Source organism: Dendropsophus ebraccatus, chromosome 12 (genome assembly GCF_027789765.1).
Source record: "Dendropsophus ebraccatus isolate aDenEbr1 chromosome 12, aDenEbr1.pat, whole genome shotgun sequence".
Lineage (NCBI taxonomy): Eukaryota > Metazoa > Chordata > Amphibia > Anura > Hylidae > Dendropsophus > Dendropsophus ebraccatus.
Window position 1 is genome coordinate 91,871,772 of NC_091465.1, and position 22,276 is coordinate 91,894,047.

Consider the following 22,276-nt stretch of genomic DNA (forward strand, 5'->3'; position numbering starts at 1 on the left):
TTTTATATAAAGTTATATTAGTGGATTTCCTGAAACACAACCATGGTGTGAGCGTCTTACATAGTGATGTATTACCAGGGTATATTACTAACACCATCCAAATGATAGTGCCCACGCTCAATCTAAAGAAGAAAACATGAGCTAGGGCTGTGTGTAACCAAGTAATGTGTTAGGAAGTAGAAAGACCACTGACAGCTATGGAAGGCACCAACAAAAGCAGAAGCTCCTATACATTTAGGCTTAGAGTTGGCTTGGACCGACATGGGTCCATCTACCGCTTGACTTGTGGTCAGCCGCCCTGTCTGTACAGTGTGTGTGTGGTTGTTTTGGGGACGGACATTGGCCTGGACCTCTCACATCACACTGGTCATTTATGTAGATAGGTGCTTTTGCTTTTGTCGGTGTCTTGCATAACGGTCGAAGGTCTTTCTACTTACTATTACATTTCTTTTTTTTTTATAACACTTTATTTATTATTTTGTCTTTTCAAAGTAAACAGGAGGAACACAGCAATTACATACTTGGTTCACATTAACATCCAATTCAGACATATTATCAACAAAGAGAACAATTCAGATTCCAATGTACAACTGTGCATAACACAATAACAAGGGCGGAGGGAGGGGAAATACAAGGTGTTGAGCGCTAAGGATAAAGGAAGGGGGGGGTAAGGGTGGAGTAAGGGGGGGGATGGGAAGAGGTTGGTAGGTGGACAGACAATGGGGGGGGGGGGGAGAAAAAAGTAACTAGCAAACAATCAGCTACGTACACTCACTCCTATGTATAATGGTGAGAAGGAATTATAGCACCAAAGACGGAAATCCCAATGTTGATACACCGACATCTATACTTGGCAACAATACAGTTCAAGATCATAGTACAGGGGCCGAGTCATCTGAAGGCCAACATTCCCATCTTTTTAGGTAGCCCTCATATGTGCCTGTCCGACGTGCTATAAGACCCTCCATAGTTCGATTATAGTTCACAGTATTCATAATAGTCGTAACATCGGGTAGTTTAGACGATTTCCAATGCCGAGCTATAGCTGTTCTGGCAGCCGTTAATATGTGAAAGGTGATAGTTAAATGAGACATAGTGAAATCCTCTAAACCCAGGGAGAGAAGTGCCACCTCCGGGCCCCACCCAACAGGGAAGGGTAAGATTGAATTGCGTCCACAGGGTTGGATTGAATTTGCGTCCACAGGGGCTGTAAGATGGGGCACGTCCACCAAATGTGGAGCAGAGTTCCTACTTGTTTACCACATCTCCAGCACACTGGTGATGACTGGGGGTAGATTTTGGAAAGTCTATAGGGGGTGTAATACCACCTATAGAGAAGTTTACGGGAGGCTTCAAGGTGGTTAACACATTTGGAGACCTTATAGGGTAGGTGAAATATAAATTTCTATTGGGAGGTGGTAAACGACTTTCCTAAGTCAGATTCCCATTAAGTTTGGAAAAGAAATTTCTTAGGTGTCATAAGTGCAATTATGTTAGTGTAGGCCTGAGAAATGCCTTTAGTGGTTAGAGTTGAGTTGTTAAAGTACTCTTCGTAAGTGGTAGAGGGAGAGTCCCAGTTCCATTTGAGGGTGGACAAGAGGTGGCGTAAATGCAGATATTTGTAGAAATCCCCCCTTGGAAGAGAATACTTATTCGCTATAGATTCAAACTGAAGAAGAACATCTTTATCATATATATATCCTTTAGGGAGTTTATACCAGCAGCTACCCAGTTATGGAAATCCACATCGTTGATCACAGCTTGAATAGCCATAAGAGGCAGGTCTTTAAGACGCAGGGGACACAGGAGTTTGGTCGGGTTATCCGAAACCCATAATTTGGCGCTAGCAGAAATGGAAGGAGAGATGTGCTTTTTGGGAAGTAATGCTGATAAATGTAAGGACCACATCCAGTTGCGTAGATTGGGAGTGCGATGCCCTGGCCCCTGGGGGCCACTTCCGCAGTGCTGGTGTTATGAGCGGGCAATGACCGGGGCAGCTGCAGGGGTTATACTTGTCACGGTATAGGCCTGAGGGCAGCACAGCTGTAGGGACGGTCTGTGGAATCTGCGGGTGATGATGGGCATGCGATTCCTCACTGCACTTAGTCAGGGCACCAGTTAGTGGACACCAATGCCAGGGTTCAGTAACAGCGGTTTTATTATAGATGAGGTAACTAGTAGCAACAGTTCTGTCCGGTCACAACCAGGTATATAGCAGGCTTAGACAGTTAGTGCAGGAGTGGTGCTGCATAGGCTGCGGAGATACGTGCCGGATGTTGGGAGTAGTAGTATGAGAAGAAACTAGTGTTGCTGGGTGGATGAACTTGGGAGTAATACTTGCTGTGGGTACTTGTAGAGATGAGAGAGATATCCGCACGACACCCAGATGAGAGAGAAGATGACTCCGGACACTTGTATAGACAGGCAGTCGGTTACTGGAACGCAGCAGCAGAATCAGTCACTCTTCTTATGGTGAAAAGGCTGCAGAGACGCTTCTGTCCCCTTCTGAGGGAGAGGACAGAGCAACACAACCTCCTTGCCTGGAAGCCGGGGCTGAACTCCCTTGTCAGCAGGAAGTGGGAAGTCACATGGTCGCTCCTGGCCAGAGCTAGTCGGCCATTGGAGGAACCATGGTTACAGGGCACTGGCACGTGATCCACAGCCTTGCCTACCACTGTACAAGGTAATAATAATACACAGGAGTATATATATATACCAAGATATACATGAGAATACACATAACCAGGGAATATCAGGGGGGAAACTAGCAGCAGTTGCAGTGTGCACAGTTACCAAAACCAGCATGGACTAAGTGATAGAAATGAGCACGATAGGAGTAGTAGTCCTTGCGTTCTGGGACACTGCAGGAGTGTTCACTATTTGCCCTTCTATGCCTACCCATTGGGGTGATGTGTCGGAGTGCCACCACCACACACAATAAGGCATCTAACAATCACGTGGTTAAGGCCACTGATGCAACATGTACAACCCATGGTCCATACTGATAACAAAACCAATCAGCAGGGAACATCCACAGTCCAGTACTGGGTCAGGCACCCGGAGAAATCAGTAATACGTGAAAATAGCTCCATCACTTTGTCTTACGTTTCTTCTTCCCGGCTACCGTAATCCATTCTTCTTCTAGGCGGCGTACACCAGAGGCGGACGGGGAGGAAGATGGGTCATCTTGTGCTAAATGATAGAAATGAGCACGATAGGAGTAGTAGTCCTTGCGTTCTGGGACACTGCAGGAGTGTTCACTATTTGCCCTTCTATGCCTACCCATTGGGGTGATGTGTCGGAGTGCCACCACCATTGTTTAAGTTGGTCTAGGATGGATGCTCTATAGTAGGAGAGTAAACAGGGACACCCCAGGCCTCCCAGATGTTTTGGTAGATATAGTACTGATGCAAGGACCCTAGGTTTGGCTTGTTGCCAAATGAAGGACATGAGGGTGGATTGCAATTTGCGAATGATTGGGAGGGGGAGAAGTACTGGTAGGTTCCTAAATAAGTATAGAATTTTGGGGAGTAAGATCATTTTTGCAACGGCTATACGACCAAGCCACGAGATGGGAAGGGATTTATAGTTTGCAATATCCTTAGAGATTTGGGCCATTAGGGAAGAAAAGTTGAGAGATATTAGCTTATTGGGGGACCTAGTAAGAATGAAGCCTAGATACGTTATTTCCCCCGTTGACCACTGGAAGGGGAAAAGCCGTTGGAGGGTCATTTTCAGCTCTGGGGAAATATTTATATCTAAGACTGTAGATTTAGTAATATTTAATTTGTAATAACTAACTTTGCTAAAGGATTCAATTATGGACATTACTGCCGGTAGTGAGGTGGGTGGATCAGTGATAGAGATAATGACGTCGTCGGCAAATAAGCTGATGCGGTGTTCGTGGCGATTAATGGGGATACCTTTAAGTTTTGGAGATAAACTAATGTGTTGGGCAAAGGGCTCCATTACTAGTGCAAATATTAGAGGTGATAAAGGGCACCCCTGACGGGTGCCATTGGTGATATGAAATGAGGAAGATAATGCACCAGAAGTAAATACTCTTGCAGTAGGGCCAGTATATAAAGCCATTATGGCTGTAATAATCCTAGGGGGAAATTGGAAATGTTCCAGGACCGATTGGAGATACCCCCAGTGCACCCTGTCGAACGCCTTCTCCGCATCCAGAGATAGGAACAGAGAAGGCGTTCGACCAGTACATGTCCGAGAGATATTTTAAAAACGGCGTGTTCTGTCAAGGGTCCGGCGGCTCCGGACGAAACCTACCTGGTCTGCAGCTTTTATTCCGGGCAACACATCCCTTAGCCTATGTGCCAATAATTTGGCATATATCTTCAGGTCACTGTTAAGTAGGGATATGGGCCTGAAATTGGCTGGTGTCACCGGGGCTTTCCCTGGTTTGGGAAGTGTGACCACTACCGCCTCCAGCATCTCCCTCCTGGGTCGCATCCCCGCTGCAAAATCAGTAAAGAGTTTCGCCAACATGGGTGTGAGTAGATTACCATGTGTCTTGTAGAATTCATTTGGGAGGCCATCGGGCCCAGGGGATTTATGGGCTTTTAGAGTTTTTATAATGGACCACACTTCTATCTGTGGGAAATCAGCTGTGAGGGATTGTTCCAGTTCATGAGAAAGGCAAGGAGGGAAATGGCTTCTGTGGTTGGTTGAGGTGTGGTACTATCCACTCCAAGGTTGTATAGTTTTTCATAGTAAGTAGCAAAACTGTTAGCTATGCCTTGCGGGTCAAATACTTTTGTGCCGTCTCCTCCAGACAAGAAGGGAATGCGAGCTTTAGCTTCTCGTCGCTTCAATTGTCTGGCCAAGAGGGCTCCTGCTCTATTCCCTTGGGCATAATAGGTCATCTTCAGCTTTCTAAGTGCCATGTCATAATTGTGCAGGTTAAGAGTATGCAGTTTGGCGTGTACTTCAGCAATAGCAGAGGCTCTACTACTGGAAAAGGAAATCATATTTTGTCTATGGAGGTCTGCTAACTCCATTTGTAATGCCAACTGCTGTCGCTGTTTTACCTTCTTATCATAAGAAGTTTGGCTGATAAATTGTTCCCGGATCGTAGCTTTGAAGGCGCACCACACTACATCATTGGACACATCCCCTGTGTCATTAGTACTGATATAAGCCTTGATATTAGCTGCTATCCGGGTACGATATTCAGGATGCTGCAAAATATAATTGTTTAGCCTCCATAGGGTTGCTGGGTGGTGGGGATATTGCTCTCTAAGCGTAAGGGAGATGGGGGCATGATCAGTCCATGACATAATCCCTATCTCCGCTTTGTCAACTAAGGGAAGCATTGATTTACCTACCAAAGAATAGTCGATACGTGTGTATACTTTGTGCGGGGAAGAGTAGAAGGTAAACTCACGAGTAGTCGGGTTTAAGACCCTCCAGATATCATAAAGATCCGATTTAGAAATCAGGGAATAGAATTTTGTTGGTTCAGCGACAGCAGTGGCGGAAGTGGAATCAACAGAGGGCCACAACGTGCAGTTAAAATCGCCCATTATCAGAAGGCGACCTTCGCTAACACTTTTCGCTTTCCTCAGGGTGGAGCGAAGAAAGGGAAACTGTTTGCGATTAGGGCTGTACAGTACTACCAGGGTATATGCAGAATTGTTAATGGAACATACCATTATGAGGAATCTCCCATTGGCATCCACTTCCACGCTCTTCATAGAGAAGGCGACAGTGTCCTTAATTGCAATGGCCACTCCGCCTTTTTTGTTAGGCGCAGGGGCGGTAAATATGTATGGAAATTTTTTATGCTTAAGACAGCAGGTATCCGCCTCCAGCAAATGTGTTTCTTGGACACATATTATATCTGCGTTGGATGTGCGCGCTTCATTCCATAATCTAGAACGCTACTATGGAGAATTCAATCCATGTGCATTAACCGATAAGATCTTGATACCCATAATGAAAACGGGAAGTGAATGCCAAACTGAAAAGACCTCGCGTTAACAGGAGAAGGAACATCGGTATATCAGGCTGTAACACGTAGGCACTATGTGATAGTGCTATTAGAAGTGGGTGTAGCTGAAACCAGGAACAAACAAACACATAAACATACAAACAGATTAAATGGATCTCTAACCGGTCCAATAATTGAAAGTTAAGTGTATGAGTATAGTGTACGGAAACGTACAAGGGGGAAAGAAGTGACACACAATAAGGCATCTAACAATCACGTGGTTAAGGCCACTGATGCAACATGTACAACCCATGGTCCATACTGATAACAAAACCAATCAGCAGGGAACATCCACAGTCCAGTACTGGGTCAGGCACCCGGAGAAATCAGTAATACGTGAAAATAGCTCCATCACTTTGTCTTACGTTTCTTCTTCCCGGCTACCGTAATCCATTCTTCTTCTAGGCGGCGTACACCAGAGGCGGACGGGGAGGAAGATGGGTCATCTTGTGGATGTAGCAGCCATTCCTCGCAAAGTTGGCAAAGCTCCTTCAGGTTGTTCACCACATACTTGGAGCCATGGTGGGTGACGATAGGCTTCACGGGGAAGCAAACTCCCTCCGTTTCGCCAAGGTGGCTGCAGAAAGATCGGTAAAGATAAGAATATCTTGAAACCTCTCAGGAAGGTCGGGTTTGTTGCGAGCTGCCTCTGAAATTTGCTCCTTCACTTTGAAGAAGTGTATGCGGGCTATAACGTCTCCGGGGATGGATGCTGCTAGATTTCTGGGCTTAGGTAGCCTATGAGCCCTGTCGATGGTGAGGTCGAGGGGCTCAGCTTGTGGGAGGAGAGCTGCAAAGTAATCAGTAAGGAAGGTATGCAGTTCGTCAGGCTTGACCACTTCAGGTATGCTACCAAAACGCAAATTATTACGTCTAGAGCGATCTTCCATATCAGCTATCTTAAGTTGTAGTGCAGCGACTCTTTCATCCATTTCATTAGTTGCATCCACAATTTCATTATGCGCCACAGCGTATTCCGCCATTTTCCCCTCTATGTGACACGTGCGGCCTCCTAGATCAGCAACCTCTTTATGCAATGAGGCTACTGCAGATCTTATCTCAGCTTGTAGGGAGGTTTTTAGGTCTGCTATAAGGCCCCGCATGAATGTCTCTGTGAGCGGTGCTGTATCATAGACGCCGCCATGCTGCTCCGCGTAGTGCGGTGCTGCTTCCAAGGACAGCGGTGCTTGAGATGGCATGCAGCTACGTGACATGGAAGCGGGAGCTCCTCGGTTACGGCTGCTAGGGTAAGTCGAGACTGGGGCAGGGGAGGACCCCTGGCTGCCGGTACCAGAGTAATCCGAGGCTGGAGAGGCGCTTCCAGTGCTCGGGGAGTGTGCCAGTCCTTGCTGAGTGCTGGATTGTTTCCCTGCAGAGCAGTCACCGGCGCCATCTTGGGAGCCTTCCAGAGCCGGGAATAATTGGGTAAGCTTTACCGGGCTCTTCTTTTTCTTTTTCACGGGCATCGTGGAGATGAGGGTTGTCTCCGGTGTGTCCTAAGGCAGCAGGACCGTGAGATTTGGCGGGTTGTTTGCCGGTTTGTGCCGCTTTGGCCTAAGGTCTAGACGGAGCTGCTCTTTCAAGCGTCCGCCGCTATGCACCGCTAACCACGGCCCCCTACTATTACATTTCTTGACTGTGCATAGCTCATGCTCTAGCTCATGTTTTCTTCTATTGTCTTACATAGTGATAGAGGAGATCATGGAGTCCGTTCTCTTTGTGGAATACATGTATAAGTCATGTTATTCAGGATTGGCTGATTGGCCACGCAGGGCCGGCGTTAGGGGGGGGCAAACAAGGCAAATGCCCAGGGCCCCGTCCTCAGGGGGGCCCCGCACGCAGAGTGAGGGTAAGAGTAGCCAGCCAGCAGCATGAGGAGACGCGCAGCTTCCCCTCTGATCGATCAGACATCAGACCTACAGGGGCACACACACAGCATCACATTGCCCCGATCGCGCTGCCCCCTCTCACAACACAGCATCTCCCTGTTACCTGCCGATCGCTATGTACAGGCTGTGACAGGGATCCTTGGATGATGCTGCCACCCCCTGAGCCCGGCTGCTAATGATGCCATTGGTGGCTCCTGTCACATGCGGCAAAGTGCTGCTGTGGTCCTGGAGAAGCTCTGTGCTGTCTGTCCCTGGGGGGAGGGTGGTGTTTTACTACACACAGTCTGTGCTGCCAGCGTCACCTTAAAAAACATCCGACCCACCTCCTCTCCCCTCATGTGATGCTCTGCAGCTTCCTGCTAAGTTATCAGCAGCAGTCGGAACGACAGGAAGAAGGGAGGGACAATATTGTGCAAACCTCTGCACACAAGTGAGACTGCCAGCCCTCAGCCACCTTACATCAGCCTGCTGATTAACCCCTTGTAGACTGCACCCAGCTGGATAAGTTTGCTGTGTTATGTGTACACTGTGCAGTGCTACGTGTGATGTGTTATGTATTGGTGATGTTGTCTGTCTGTATTGTTCTATGTATAAGTGATGTGCAGACTGTGTGCTGTAATACTGTGTTTATATATGTGTAGGAGCATATGTCTGACTATCCGACTGACTATCTATCTATCTCCTATCTATCTATCTATCTATCTATCTATCTATCTATCTATCTATCTCCTATCTATCTATCTATCTCCTATCTATCTATCTATCTATCTATCTATCTATCTATCTATCTATCTATCTATCTATCTATCTATCTATCTATCTCCTATCTCCTATCTATCTCCTATCTATCTATCTATCTATCTATCTATCTATCTATCTATCTATCTATCTATCTATCTATCTATCTATCTCCTATCTATCTCCTATCTATCTATCTATCTCCTATCTATCTATCTATCTCCTATCTATCTATCTATCTATCTATCTATCTCCCTATCTAAAAATGATAGAGAGCAGCACGCAGAATCAGGATATTTGGTGCCAGCGGATAGTCCCGGCCAGGGACGTAAGTAGCTAGTCAATAGAAAAATGTTCCGCAGCACACAGATATAAGTGCAAAAAATCGTTGTGTTTATTACATCAGTGCAAAAACAGAACACGGCATAAAGTGAGACGCGACGTTTCGATGATCTCCATCATCATTTTCAAGCGCTTGAAAATGATGATGGAGATCATCGAAACGTCGCGTCTCACTTTATGCCGTGTTCTGTTTTTGCACTGATGTAATAAACACAACGATTTTTTGCACTTATATCTGTGTGCTGCGGAACATTTTTCTATTGACTAGCTCCCTATCTATCTATCTATCTGTCAGTCTATCCATATATATGTAATAATATCCAGTAGAAATACAACGGCACTCACCGTTGTCAGCGAAATCGATGGTTTATTACAGGAAGAGATATACAACAATAGCGCTCCACACCTCCTTTCTGTGGAACGCACCTGCTATTGTTGTATATCTCTTCCTGTAATAAACCATCGATTTCGCTGACACAGGTGAGTGCCGTTGTATTTCTACTGGATATTATTATGATTGCTGGACTTACTGCTGTCTCAACGAGCAACACGTGAGCGAGTACCTTGCACACGGTACGCTTTGTTTACGGAGCCCAGGAAGCCGTAGTGCCTGCTCTGTCTTCTTGTGGCTTATCTATCCATATACACATGTGGGTGGGGGGGGAACAATGGGTCATTGTCTTAATAAGTTTCATGCACTCACTTAATTGCACAGGAATGAGCAAATTTAGTTTTTTTTGCCTTTTGAGTGAAAACTGCATAAGGCAGGCAAACTTAATTTAACGTGCAATTTTTTGCATAAAAACTTGCGCCTGGGGATATGCTGCTGCGCACTATGCACAATACCTGCTGGATGTATATATGTATTTTTGGGGCCCCACTTTAGTTTTGCCCAGGGCCACATTTTGTCTAAAACCGGCCCTGTGGCCACGTATGTGCGCCCACTTAGCCCTGGAGACACTAAGCTTCATATATATGGCTGCTTGTTGTCTCTAGCCTATGGTGTTGTAGCAGAGCTGTGTGTCACCACTTCCTGCCTTCCATCGCTAAGCACAGACTGTTTGTAGAAAAGGAAGATAAGGAAAGAGAACCTTTCACCTGTAGAAAAACATTTGACATGTCACAGATTGATGAATTGGTCAGGACCGCGTTTCTTCCGTCCGTGCAGTGGGTCGAGTTAATGATTATAACCCTGCCCAATTAAGAGACGGAGGACACATGATTCATCTCTGTTCCGGGATGACAGTGGGCTGTGCCTTTCCCCCACATCCTGCTGTATTTGCCTTAGGTATAAACTGTGCTGCTGCGAAGGAATAAATATTAGAGACCATACTTACCTGTCCACACTCCCCCCAGTGCCCTCCGGCGAGTAGCCAATCACTACGCTGTCTAGCCAGTCATTGACTAACCGAGTCATCACACAGCTGGAAACCCGAAGAGTGTGGACAGGTAAGTATGGTCTCTATTATTTATTCATCCGCAGCAGCACAGTAGCGCTATATTCTCGCCATAGACGTTAGTTTCAGATAAAGGTGGCACACGACATACCAGGAGATAAGATTTCCCGGCTGGCACCATCTTTAATATAGTTCCACTTATCCAAAAACCTAGACTAGAACATCGCCAACTCCAAGGAGGGCAGGAGGGGTTTATAAAAACGGGGAGGTGGGTATTTAAGAATATCACTTTAAGCCATGGGGCTCCAGACTGCGGCCCTCCAGCTGTTGCAAAACTACAATTCCCATCATGCCAAATCCAAAGCTTTAGCTGTCCAGGCATGATGGGAGTTGTGGTTTCGCAACAGCTGGAGGGCCGCAGTTTGGAGATCCATGCTTTAAGGGTACGGTGCACACTACGGAATGGCGATGGAAAACCTGTTCCGTATTCCGCAGGTCGCTTCCGCTTGTGGACTATGGTGGGTGCGGGCGTCTCCGCCTGTGTTATAGACTCCATTCTATGCATGGGCAGATTCCGTTGTCCGTATTCCGCGTGCGCCCCCCACAGTCAGTGAGCAGGTGCAAGCTGTGGAAGGTGCGACAGGTTTTCCATCGCCATTCCGTAGTGTGCACGTACCCTAACATCTTAGAATTGCGCAGGTGCTCACTGGTGCCAGGTGTACCGCTCTTAAATTTCTGCTAAAAGATTTTGAAGAAAGGAAACTCCTTGATTTTTTTTTTGTACATTTCTATAGTTGGATTACCGGGAACCCCAGGAACACCGGGGGAGATCACAGGAGGGATAAGTGAGTATCACACACAATAAGATATAGGTTATACAGTAACAGAAAGAAGATTGATGGAATATTCTGTATTTCTGCAGCCGGATATCCTGGGACCCCGGGAACCCCAGGGACCATCACTGGAGAATGGAGTGAGTGTCTTGTTATAAGGAAATCCATAGAGAGAGAATTAGTTGTGTAATAGTTTGGTGATTTGTTGTGGGATTTGCTGAGTGGTCGGGAAGGCGATGTATGTCAGGGCATTGAGCTCTGGGGTCAGGAAGCTGTTATTTCTATTGCTCTTATTATCTCTAGCCAGTTGTGGCAATGTTGGGCATCACTGCTTAATGCCTTCCTTTTACCAAGCAGGGACTGTAACATAGCGAGCATAACCCTTCTTACTATTACCCTGTCACTGTGTCCAGGGTTACAGGAGAAGCTCCAGACAGCTACAATCGGGTATTATTAGGGTGAGAAGGACCAAACCCCATAGACTGTCACACTCTGCTACTACTAGGCTGCTGCTGCCTGCTGTTATCTGGCTGCTAATGAAGAAGCAGGGGGGGATCGATTTTAGTGAAAACTTCTCAAAGGCTCCTAAATATTTTACTATATTTTTCAAAAACAAAATTAATTGATTTATCCCAAATGTATCTAGGTGGATTACCAGAAACCCCGGGAACACCAGGGCAGGTCACTGGACAATTGAGTGAGTGTCTTAAATTGGGATAGGCTAATGGATTTAGAGTAAGTTGGATTTGTAGAGATGAAGTTTTTGCATTGGGGTAAAATTCTTAATAACTAAACTGTGAGATGTAGGTAACAATGTAATCTCACTTGTTTTACGATATACAGATGTATCGCCAGGAACCCCAGGAACGCCGGGGCAGATCTTGGGACATTGGAGTGAGTGTCTTAAATTGTGATAAGTGAATCGACTTGGAGGGAATTAGATTTGTAGAAACCATTTTTTTTTCTGAGGCAAAATTCTTTATAACCAAAAAGTGAGCTATAGCCAGCAGTGTTATCATGATGATTTTTTTTACATCTATCAAAGTGGAAACTTCTCTTATAATTTAGACAAACATTTTTTGCATAAAGCTGAATCATGTTGTTTTACTTTATAGATCAAATTCCAGGAACCCCGGGAACCCCAGGACAGGTGACAGGACAGTGGAGTGAGTGTCCTCATCTGGATACAGAATAAATATTTACTACCGCTGTTTGTTACTTATTGCATGCTCCCGCACACAGCGCCATCGGCAGGATCAGGCTGTGACACCCCAACAGCCCAATCCTGTACTGTGTCAGGGATCTGTAGTAATCTGTAGTAATGAAGACATCTTCCTCTTCCTGCATGTTTAGTGGCTTCTTCTCAGCCAATCATCATGCAGGAGAAGTTTTGGGACCTCCTAGCATCACGTGGGAACCCTACATGTCAATAGCAGTGATTGGCTGGCTAGATCAGATGACCTGGGCATATAAGAATCAGGTCCCGCGATGCTCGCGTCAGACACAGGCAGGATGAGCTGAGGGAGAGAGCTGCTGTCTGTCAGGGAGAGCGTTAGGGTGGGGAAAATAGTGTCTGTTAGGCAGGAATCGGACACAAAGAACCCAACAGTCCTTCTAAGGGCTACAACTACTTGTTTGTGGCATCCTTTTGGCTGCTGGCTGGGACTTGTAGTTAAGCTGTGCAAAGCGACTGGTGCCAGGAAGGGGACAGCACGTGGTCCACCTAGACTCCAAAGAAATTGCCCAAAGTCCTCTCAGTACTCAATTTACTGCTGCTGTACATTGGCTTGCTGGGACCTGTAGTGCAGCTACACCTATTCTGGCTGTGCAGTGTAACACGTGCCCTAAACATACAGCACCTGGTACAGACAGACTCCATAGACTACACCAAAACTCCTCCCACTACTCCTTTTTGCTGCAGCATCTTGGCCTGCTAGGACCTGTAGTGCAGCTACACCTATCCTGGCCGCATACTGCAACTTACGCTATTTTAAGTGGTATCTTCTTGGCTTGCCTTATACTGATGAGTGCTGTCTGTTAGTTTTAGCATTTAGCGGTATTAGCATTTTAGGCCCGCCAAATACTGGTGCGTGCTCTTCCGTACTATTCACAACAGTCTAGTGAATACGTGTTTGCTCTCATTTATATTTACTCCAGACCAGTGAAAAAGTGTCTGCTCTGTGGCACACCAACCGCAGTCTAGTGAATAGAAAAAATGGTGAACCCCAGGGGTAAGGGTCGAGTGCATGGGCGTCCAAGTGATGTAGTGGGCACAGGCCATGGTCCTGGGCAGGGTGACACAGCACTTGCTGATGAGGGAGCTGTGGAACGCCGCAGAGGTTCGCTCCCTAGCTTCATCTCGCAACTTACAGGGTCACATGGTTCAACAACACTATTGAAACCGCAGCAGTGTGAACAGGTGATGACGTGGATAGCAGATAATGTGTCCAGTAACTTATCCACCACCCAGTCTTCCACACAGTCCAGCCACGCTATCCAAGGGAGTGGACCTCTGCCTCCTCCAGCTCAGCCTCCTTCCCCACAGCCTGGCCCCTCCAGGGAAAGAAGGGATTCAGATCCGACATACTCCCAGGAACTCTTTTCTGGACCCTTCCCAGAATCACAAACCACTGGTCAGCAGCAACCTGAGCAGTCACTCTGTCCCAATGCCCAGAATATCAAACTTTCTCAGTCTGTGGGTGATGAGAGTGGGGACTTGCAAGTAGTGTGTGAAGAGGCGTCAGATAATGATGATAAGAAACGGTTGTCAGACAGTGACCTTGTTGTCAGGAAAGTCCGAGGGGGCAGCAGAGTGAGGAAATGGAAAAAGAGCTGGTGGATGATGAGGTGACCGACTCAAGCTTGGTGGATAAGCCTAGTGACAGTGCTTCTGAGGGGGGGGGGGGGGGGGGGGGCAAGTGCAGCACCAGAACAGGTTGGAAGAGGGGTGGGCAGATGAAGAAACAGGGCCAGAGCGAGTAGATCAGCAACTGTGTCACGGAGCTCCCATGTCAGGGCCTAGATGTTCACATGTCTGGAGGTTCTTTAAAGAAAGTGAGGATGACCGATGGACTATAGTGTGCAAACTGTGCCGAGCCAGGCGGTGACAACACAGTGACCAAGTTAGATGAGGTAGCAGCTGAACCCCCCAAAAATGTAGCCTGACACAGCATGGCGGTGACAACAGAGTGACCAAGTTAGATGAGGTAGCAGCTGAACCCCCCAAAAATTTAGCCTGACACAGCATGGCGGTGACAACAGAGTGACCAAGTTAGATGAGGTAGCAGCTGAACCCCCCAAAAATTTAGCCTGACACAGCATGGCGGTGACGACACAGTGACCAAGTTAGATGGCGTAGCAGCTGTCACAGAGTCTGACCCTCGGTCCATTCATGCGCTGCCCACACCGAGGATTGAGGGGCCTACCTCAGTCTCAGGCAAATTATGCCTCTTCCTCCAACACCTCCTCCCCTCAGTTACCATCTGTGAGCACAGCGGCTTCAGTCGGTAGCTGTAGGCACAGAAGCACTGCCGTGGGTAAGCGTCAACAGGCGGTGCTGAAAATGCTGAGCTTAGGTGACGTGCCTACGCGGTGGAATTCCAAGTCACCATGGTTCACCAGCACCGCAGAGCGATTGTAGACTGCCAGATGACAACTTCCACAAGAAATGGTAGTCATGTTAGTCAGCTTCCTCAAGTCTACAATGAGGAGTGGACGTGGATGTCTGATATATGTCAGATGTTAAGCCCCTTCGAGGAGTCAACACAGATGGTCAGCGGCGATGCCGCCATTATGACCACCCCGCTGCTTTGTCTGCTGGAAAACTCACTGCTCAGCATGAAGTCAGAGGCTTTGCACTTGTCACAGGAGATGGGGGAAGAAGATACGTTGCTTGATAGCCAGACCACCCTCAGGTCTGTTTATCAGCGCGTATTGGAGGAGGGGGAGGATGAGGAGGAAGATGAGGAGACTGTTTGTGAGACTTAAGAGAGTACCTATACTCATTCCTTCTTATCTGTTGAGCGTGTATGGGCTGAAGAGGAGGAGTTGGAGGAGGAGGAAATGGAGAGTCAGCCTATTGAGGAGAGGGAATTCTTGCATGTTGGGGCTCTGGCGCACATGGCTGACTTATAATAAAGGAGAAAAACAAAGGCAAGAGGTGGCGGCTCGTGTGATACCGTTGGCGTCTGGTACAGGTTGATAAGCAGTAGATTCAAGTCTCACCTTTCAGCCCCTTGGACTTGATGCATATCACCCCTGGATTGGGGTATAGACGTATTTCCATGGTCGTCCTTGCCAAGCGGTGAGAGGCTGCAGGTTAGTTTAGAGTGGTGATACGGGATGCTCCCTGAGGGGGGGTCCGTCGGTAAGTGCAAACATCAAAAGAAAGCAGTGCACCAATTCTCTATTTCAGCGCTGCCTTCAACAAATTCACAGGAGTAGTTGTTTAGGATGCAAAAAAGCAAAAGGCGTTTATTAAAGTAAGCACAAATATAACGTGTTTCCAGAGCCTGAGCTCTCCTCATCAACTTTTTTGCATCCTAAACAACTACTCCTGTGAGTTTGTTAAAGGCAGCGCTGAAATGGAGAATTGGTGCAATTTTTCCTTTTCATGTCAGGCTGTCTTTCCCGCGCCCCTCGCATTAGAAAATATTTTGCCAACACAGATTACTGGGCGTTCACCCTCCTGGACCCTCGGTATAAGCAGAACTTGTCCACTCTCATTCCTGCCGAGGAACGCAGTATGAGAGTGAATCAATATCAACAGGCCCTGGTGCAGAAGCTGAAAATGTACTTCCCATCTGACACCACTAGCGCCAGAGGACGTAGTTCTGTGGGCCAAAGAGCTGGGGAGAGGAGCGGTGGAGCAGGCAGCTTGTCAAGGGGCAGGGGAACACTCTCCAAGGCCTTTGACAGTTTCATGGCACCCCAGCAAGACTATGTCACCCGTCCCCAGTCTAGACAGAGTAGGGGGGAAGCCTTCAGGAAGATGGTGAGGGAGCTGGGCTGCCCTGCCGCTAGCGTGTTGTCAGAGCGGGTCATCAGTGCAGCTGGTGCCATCATCACTGATAAGCGCACCCGTCTGTCAACTGACAGCGCTGACAGGCTGACGTTTATAAAAATGAATGAAGCCTGGATTTCACCTGAATTCAACTGTCCACCCGGGGAAAGCTGCTGAACATGAAGATTCTTGGTATATTCTCTCCTCCTGCTGCTCCTCTTCTTACAAAAACACTGAGCCAACAGGCAATTTCTCAGAGGGTCAACTGTCTGTCTTCAAACAATGTTTACGTAGGGCCACCTACAGGCCCTCTCTCCAAACAATTTTTTAGGAGGGTCAACTACATCCTTTTGACTGCAATCTCATTTCTGTGTCAGGCTAAATTCTTTGGTGGTTCAGCTGCTATCTCAGTCTAACTTGGTCACTCTGCTGTCACCGCCATGCTGTGTCAGGCTAAATTTTTGGCTGGTTTAGCTGCTATCTCAGTCTAACTTGGTCACTCTGTTGTCACCGCCATGCTGTGTCAGGCTAAATTTTTGGCTGGTTTAGCTGCTATCTCAGTCTAACTTGGTCACTCTGTTGTCACCGCCATGCTGTGTCAGGCTAAATTTTTGGCTGGTTTAGCTGCTATCTCAGTCTAACCAAGCCACTCTGGAGTGCTCTGCCATGATGTAAACTGCAATCTCAGTCAAACTATGTAATTTAGGGGTTCGCCATTGAGGTGTGCCAGGCTGCAATTTTAGGGGGTTCACCTGCAATCTCAGTCACAGACTGTCATTTGGGGTGCACCACCGTGCTTTTTCCAAGAGGGTCACCTCCAGGCTCTCACACACAATTGTTTTGGAGGCTCGCCACTACACTGTTGCCAAAAATTGTCTTGAGGGTTACCACCAGGCTGTTGCCCCAAATTTGGCATAATGGTGCCTCAAAGGCATCCATACATGCTGCCCCTGCTGTTTCCTGTCTAATTCCGTGGTGTTTCCATCATTTTCTGAGGTTGACAGGTTTTCCCACGACCTTCCCTCTACCGAACTCGGGTCCCCTTCAAAAATGCTCGAGTCTCCCATTGACTTCAATGGGGTTCGTCATTCGAAACGAGCACCCTAGCATCAGGAAAAATTTGACTCGCATAACGAGCACCTGAGCATTTTAGTACTCGCTCCTCTCTAGTGGGGACAGTGCTGTGACCATTATTACCAGTGTTATCAGTGACCGGTATATGGGGACAGCAGGGAACACAGAGGAAATGGCCATCCCCACCCAGAGCAGCAAAGAAAATAATACAAGGATAAACTAAAATAAAATGTAAAAAAATCTATAAAAAATAAAAAAGCAAAGGTTTTAGATTTTTTGTTCTAGCTCAAGCAGCTCTTAATATTCCAGAGATTTTGCAGGAAGTTGATGATTTTATTTGTGATTCTATAGCTGGATTACCTGGAATACTGAAATATACCAAGCAATGTCATCTCACTTGATATGTTTTTTTTTGTTTGGAAAATCCTTAAAGTCTGACATCTTGTTTAGTAAAAGTCTTTGAAAATGAAGATATAAATTGCAGAAAGTCAATTCCTAATCTTGTTTTTCTTTCTACAGATATCTCACCGGGAACGCCAGGAACGCCGGGGCAGATCATGGAATACTGGAGTGAGTATTAACAGTGAACCCCATAGCTGGTAGTGTAATCATGAGCATTTTTTATAAAGATATTTTTTCCCCACATTGTAAAACATCTCTTAAAATTTTGTGATTTTTTTTTTTTTTTTGCATAAAGTTGATTCATGATCTTGTTTTACTTTATAGATCAAATTCCAGGAACCCCGGGAACCCCAGGACAGGTGACAGGACAGTGGAGTGAGTGTCCTCATCTGTATATAGAATAAATCTTTACAGCCCAATATAATGTACTGTGTCAGGCATCTGTAGTAATCTGTAGTAATGAAGACATTGAGTGCAGCGCTGCCAGATAGAGAAGATCTGCTTCAGCATTCAGGTGGTTGCTGGGGAAGCCTGTGATGTTAGGGAAGATACCACTTTCTCTTCAGGCGGGTCTATAGAGATGAGTGGGGACAGTGCTGTGACCATTATTACCAGTATTATCAGTGACCGGTATATGGGGACAGCAGGGAACACAGAGGAAATGGCCATCCCCACCCAGAGCAGCAAAGAAAATAATACAAGGATAAACTAAAATGTAAAAAAACAAAACAAGGCAAAGTTTTTAGATTTTTTTCTAGCACAAGCGGCTCCTAATCCTCTGGAGATTCTGCAGGAGGTGGATTGGTGATGTGGGATTCTATAGGTGGATTACCTGGAATACTGAAATATACCAAACAATGTCATCTCACTTGTCATGAGGATTTTTTGGAAGATCTTTCTAAAGTTTTATAAAAGAAAGAGATCACTGATCTCAGGGAGACCAGCCAAAGATAACACTGCCAGCTGCTGGTTAAAGTGCTCAATGCAGTGACTTCCTAGGTGCATTGCTCCCTGGGAAACAGGAATATGGAAAAAAGGAGCCAGTCTTAAAACACAGGACTAGCCAGATATCCCTCCGGGAAGGACCAAGCCAAGGGGCGGCTCCTATAGGGGAACCACCAAAACCACAATATTAAGTGGCCCTAAAGGTCAATGTAATGACAAGGGAAACACCAAAGCCAGGTAACCGTACACATACAGCTGTTTCAGGGTGTTGCCCCTCATCAGTGTGGAGCAGGATTCTGGCTAGGTGGGAGCAATGCCTCGTAGAGCCATAAGAGAAACAGATCACTGATCTCAGGGAGACCAGCCAAACTATTACAATGCCGGCTTCTGGTTAAAGAGCTCGGAGGAATATCCGGCTAGTCCTGTGTTTCGAGACTCTTACATGAGGCTCCATGGGCTCTTTTTAAAATTTGGTTAAAATTTTTTTTTGCAGAAAGTCAATTCATAATCTTGTTTTACGTTATACAGATATTTCACCAGGAACACCGGGAACGCCAGGACAGATCATGGGACATTGGAGTGAGTGTCTTAAATTGTGATAAGTGAATCGATTTGGAGTGAATCTTTTTTTTTTTTTTGCTTTTTCAAAATTCTTCATTACCAAAAAGTGAGATATAGCCAGTAGTGTAATCATGATGATTTTTTTAATGAAGATTTTTTTCACATTTAAAAACATCTCTTAAAATTTAGACAAACATTTTTTGCATTAAGTTGATTCATGATCTTGTTTTACTTTATAGATCAAATTCCAGGAACCCCGGGAACCCCAGGACAGGTGACAGGACAGTGGAGTGAGTGTCCTCATCTGTATATAGAATAAATCTTTACTTTACTACCGCTGTTTGTTACTTATTGCAATGCCTAGTGGAGCCATAAGAGAAACAGATCACTGATCTCAGGGAGACCAGCCCAACGATAACACTGCCGGCTTCTGGTTAAAGCGCTCAATGCAGCGGGCCCTTCCTGGAGGAATATCCGGCTAGTCCTGTGTCTCGAGACTCTTAAATGAGGCTCCACGGACATCTGTTTTAGCAAAAACATCTCTTAAAATGTAGTTTTTTTTTTTTTTTTGCAGAAAGTCAATTCGTAATCTTGTTTTACATTATACAGATATTTCACCAGGAACACCGGGAACGCCAGGACAGATCATGGGACATTGGAGTGAGTGTCTTAAATTGGGATAAGCTAATCGATTTGGAGTGTTTTTTTTTTTACTTAACTAAAAAATGAGATGTAGCCAGTAGTGTAATCATGGTGACTTGTTTTATAGTTTTTCACATTTAAAAACTTCTCTTAGAATTAAGACAAAAAAATTTGCATAAAGCTGATTCATGAACATGTTTTACTTTATAGATCAAATTCCAGGAACCCCGGGAACCCCAGGACAGGTGACAGGACAGTGGAGTGAGTGTCCTCATCTGGATACAGAATAAATATTTACTACCGCTGTTTGTTACTTAATGCATGCTCCCGCACACAGCGCCATCGGCAGGATCAGGCTGTGACACCTCAACAGCCCAATCCTGTACTGTGTCAGGGATCTGTAGTAATCTGTAGTAATGAAGACATTGAGTGCAGTGCTGCCAGATAGAGAAGATCTGCTTCAGCATTCTGGTGGTTGCTGGTGAAGCCTGTGATGTTAGGGAAGATACCACCTTCTCTCCAGGCGGGTCTATAGAGATGAGTGGGGACAGTGCTGTGACCATTATTACCAGTGTTATCAGTGACCGGTATATGGGGACAGCAGGGAACACAGAGGAAATGGCCATCCCGACCCAGAGCAGCAAAGAAAATAATACAAGGATAAACTAAAATGTAAAAAAACAAAACAAGGCAAAGTTTTTAGATTTTTTTCTAGCACAAGCAGCTCCTAATCCTCTGGAGATTCTGCAGGAGGTGGAAGAAGACATGAATGCAGTGCTGCCAGATAGAGAAGATCTGCTTCAGCATTCAGGTGGTTGCTGGGGAAGCCTTTAATTATAGATGAGCTCAGCAAATCTGACGAATTCCGGTTTGCAGCAAATCAGGTGTCGTCTCATTGCAATTCGTGATTTTGCCACATTCGCTTTGCAAATTCTCTAAACATGGCGGCCGCAATAGCAAACGCACATAATTGCTTACACTTACACAGTTGCGTACATCACAAGATAAACATTCTCATGTTCGAAAATGATTGTTATAACCATTCCGATCATCAAACAAATTGTTCGTATTAGCGTACACGGACAATTAGCGACATATTGGTACGAACATTTATGAACATGTTCGCTCACCACTATTTTTAATAAAATTTGCTTTTATGCAATTCATTAATATTTGTGAATTTGGCCGAATATTCGCAAACTTCGAAAAATGAATTTCCGAGTGATTTGCTCATCTCTACCTGCGATGTTAGGGAAGATACCACCTTCTCTCCAGGCGGGTCTATAGAGATGAGTGGGGACAGTGCTGTGACCATTATTACCAGTGTTATCAGTGACCGGTATATGGGGACAGCAGGGAACACAGAGGAAATGGCCATCCCCACCCAGAGCAGCAAAGAAAATAATACAAGGATAAAATGTAAAAAAAACAAAACAAGGCAAAGTTTTTAGATTTTTTTTCTAGCACAAGCAGCTCCTAATCCTCTGGAGATTCTGCAGGAGGTGGATTGGTGATGTGGGATTCTATAGGTGGATGACCTGGAATCCTGCAATATACCAAACAATGTCACTTGGGATGAGGATTCGTTTGGAAGATCTTTATAAAGTTTGACATTTATTTTAGTGAAAACATCTTTTAAAATGTAGATCTTTTTTTTTTTTTTTAATGCAGAAAGTTAACCCTAATCTTGTTTTACGTTATACAGATATCTCACCAGGAACGCCGGGAACGCCAGGGCAGATCATGGGACATTGGAGTGAGTAAATTTGGAGTGAAAAATACCCAGTAGACCAATATGACAAACAGATCACTAATATCAGGGAGACCAGCCAAGAAAGAACTGTCGGCTGCTTGCAACCCCCCAAAACAGCTGTCTGTGAAGTGGTACCTGGCTTTGGTATTTCCCTTGTCATGTTCTTGTGCTCATAAATTGAGTTAGATATTGACAGAAAGGGGGACTTGGTGACAGGACAGTGGAGTGAGTGTCCTCATCTGCTTACACAGAATAAATACTTGTGAGAAGAATGATGGTGAATGATGGCTGGATGATGGCTCATTGCTCCCGCACTCAGCGCCATGCAAGCAATGTCATCTCACTTCTGATGAGGATTTCTTTGGAAGATCGTTATAACATTTTACATATATTTTAGTGAACACGTCTCTTAAAATGTAGGTAAAAAAATTTTTTTTTGCAGAAATTTAATTTCTAATCGTGTTTTATATTACACAGATATATCACCAGGAACGCCAGGAACGCCAGGACAGGTCATGGGACATTGGAGTGAGTTTTTTAAAACATTTTTATTTATTAATTTTTTGGGGTTGGGCAAAATTCTCCATAACCAAACAGTGATCTATACTAGGTAGACTTTTGGAAATACGCAGTTTCAGTGTTGAACTCGGTTGTTCCTCACTGAACCTTGTTTTATCCCCCCCTCATA

The 22,276-nt window shown here is 45.7% G+C and overlaps 1 protein-coding gene across 1 annotated transcript in view; it reads left to right on the forward strand.

Moving 5' to 3' along the window:
• Window positions 1–22,276, forward strand: part of LOC138768570 (uncharacterized) — a 137,425-nt gene that overhangs the window by 44,154 nt on the left and 70,995 nt on the right. The window contains exons 32-44 of the mRNA XM_069946482.1: window positions 11,171–11,221; window positions 11,299–11,349; window positions 11,856–11,906; window positions 12,053–12,103; window positions 12,325–12,375; window positions 17,805–17,855; window positions 18,012–18,062; window positions 19,161–19,211; window positions 19,433–19,483; window positions 19,803–19,853; window positions 20,046–20,096; window positions 21,541–21,591; window positions 22,066–22,116. Coding sequence (XP_069802583.1) covers window positions 11,171–11,221; window positions 11,299–11,349; window positions 11,856–11,906; window positions 12,053–12,103; window positions 12,325–12,375; window positions 17,805–17,855; window positions 18,012–18,062; window positions 19,161–19,211; window positions 19,433–19,483; window positions 19,803–19,853; window positions 20,046–20,096; window positions 21,541–21,591; window positions 22,066–22,116 — 663 coding nt within the window. The remainder of the gene's footprint in view (window positions 1–11,170; window positions 11,222–11,298; window positions 11,350–11,855; window positions 11,907–12,052; window positions 12,104–12,324; window positions 12,376–17,804; window positions 17,856–18,011; window positions 18,063–19,160; window positions 19,212–19,432; window positions 19,484–19,802; window positions 19,854–20,045; window positions 20,097–21,540; window positions 21,592–22,065; window positions 22,117–22,276) is intronic.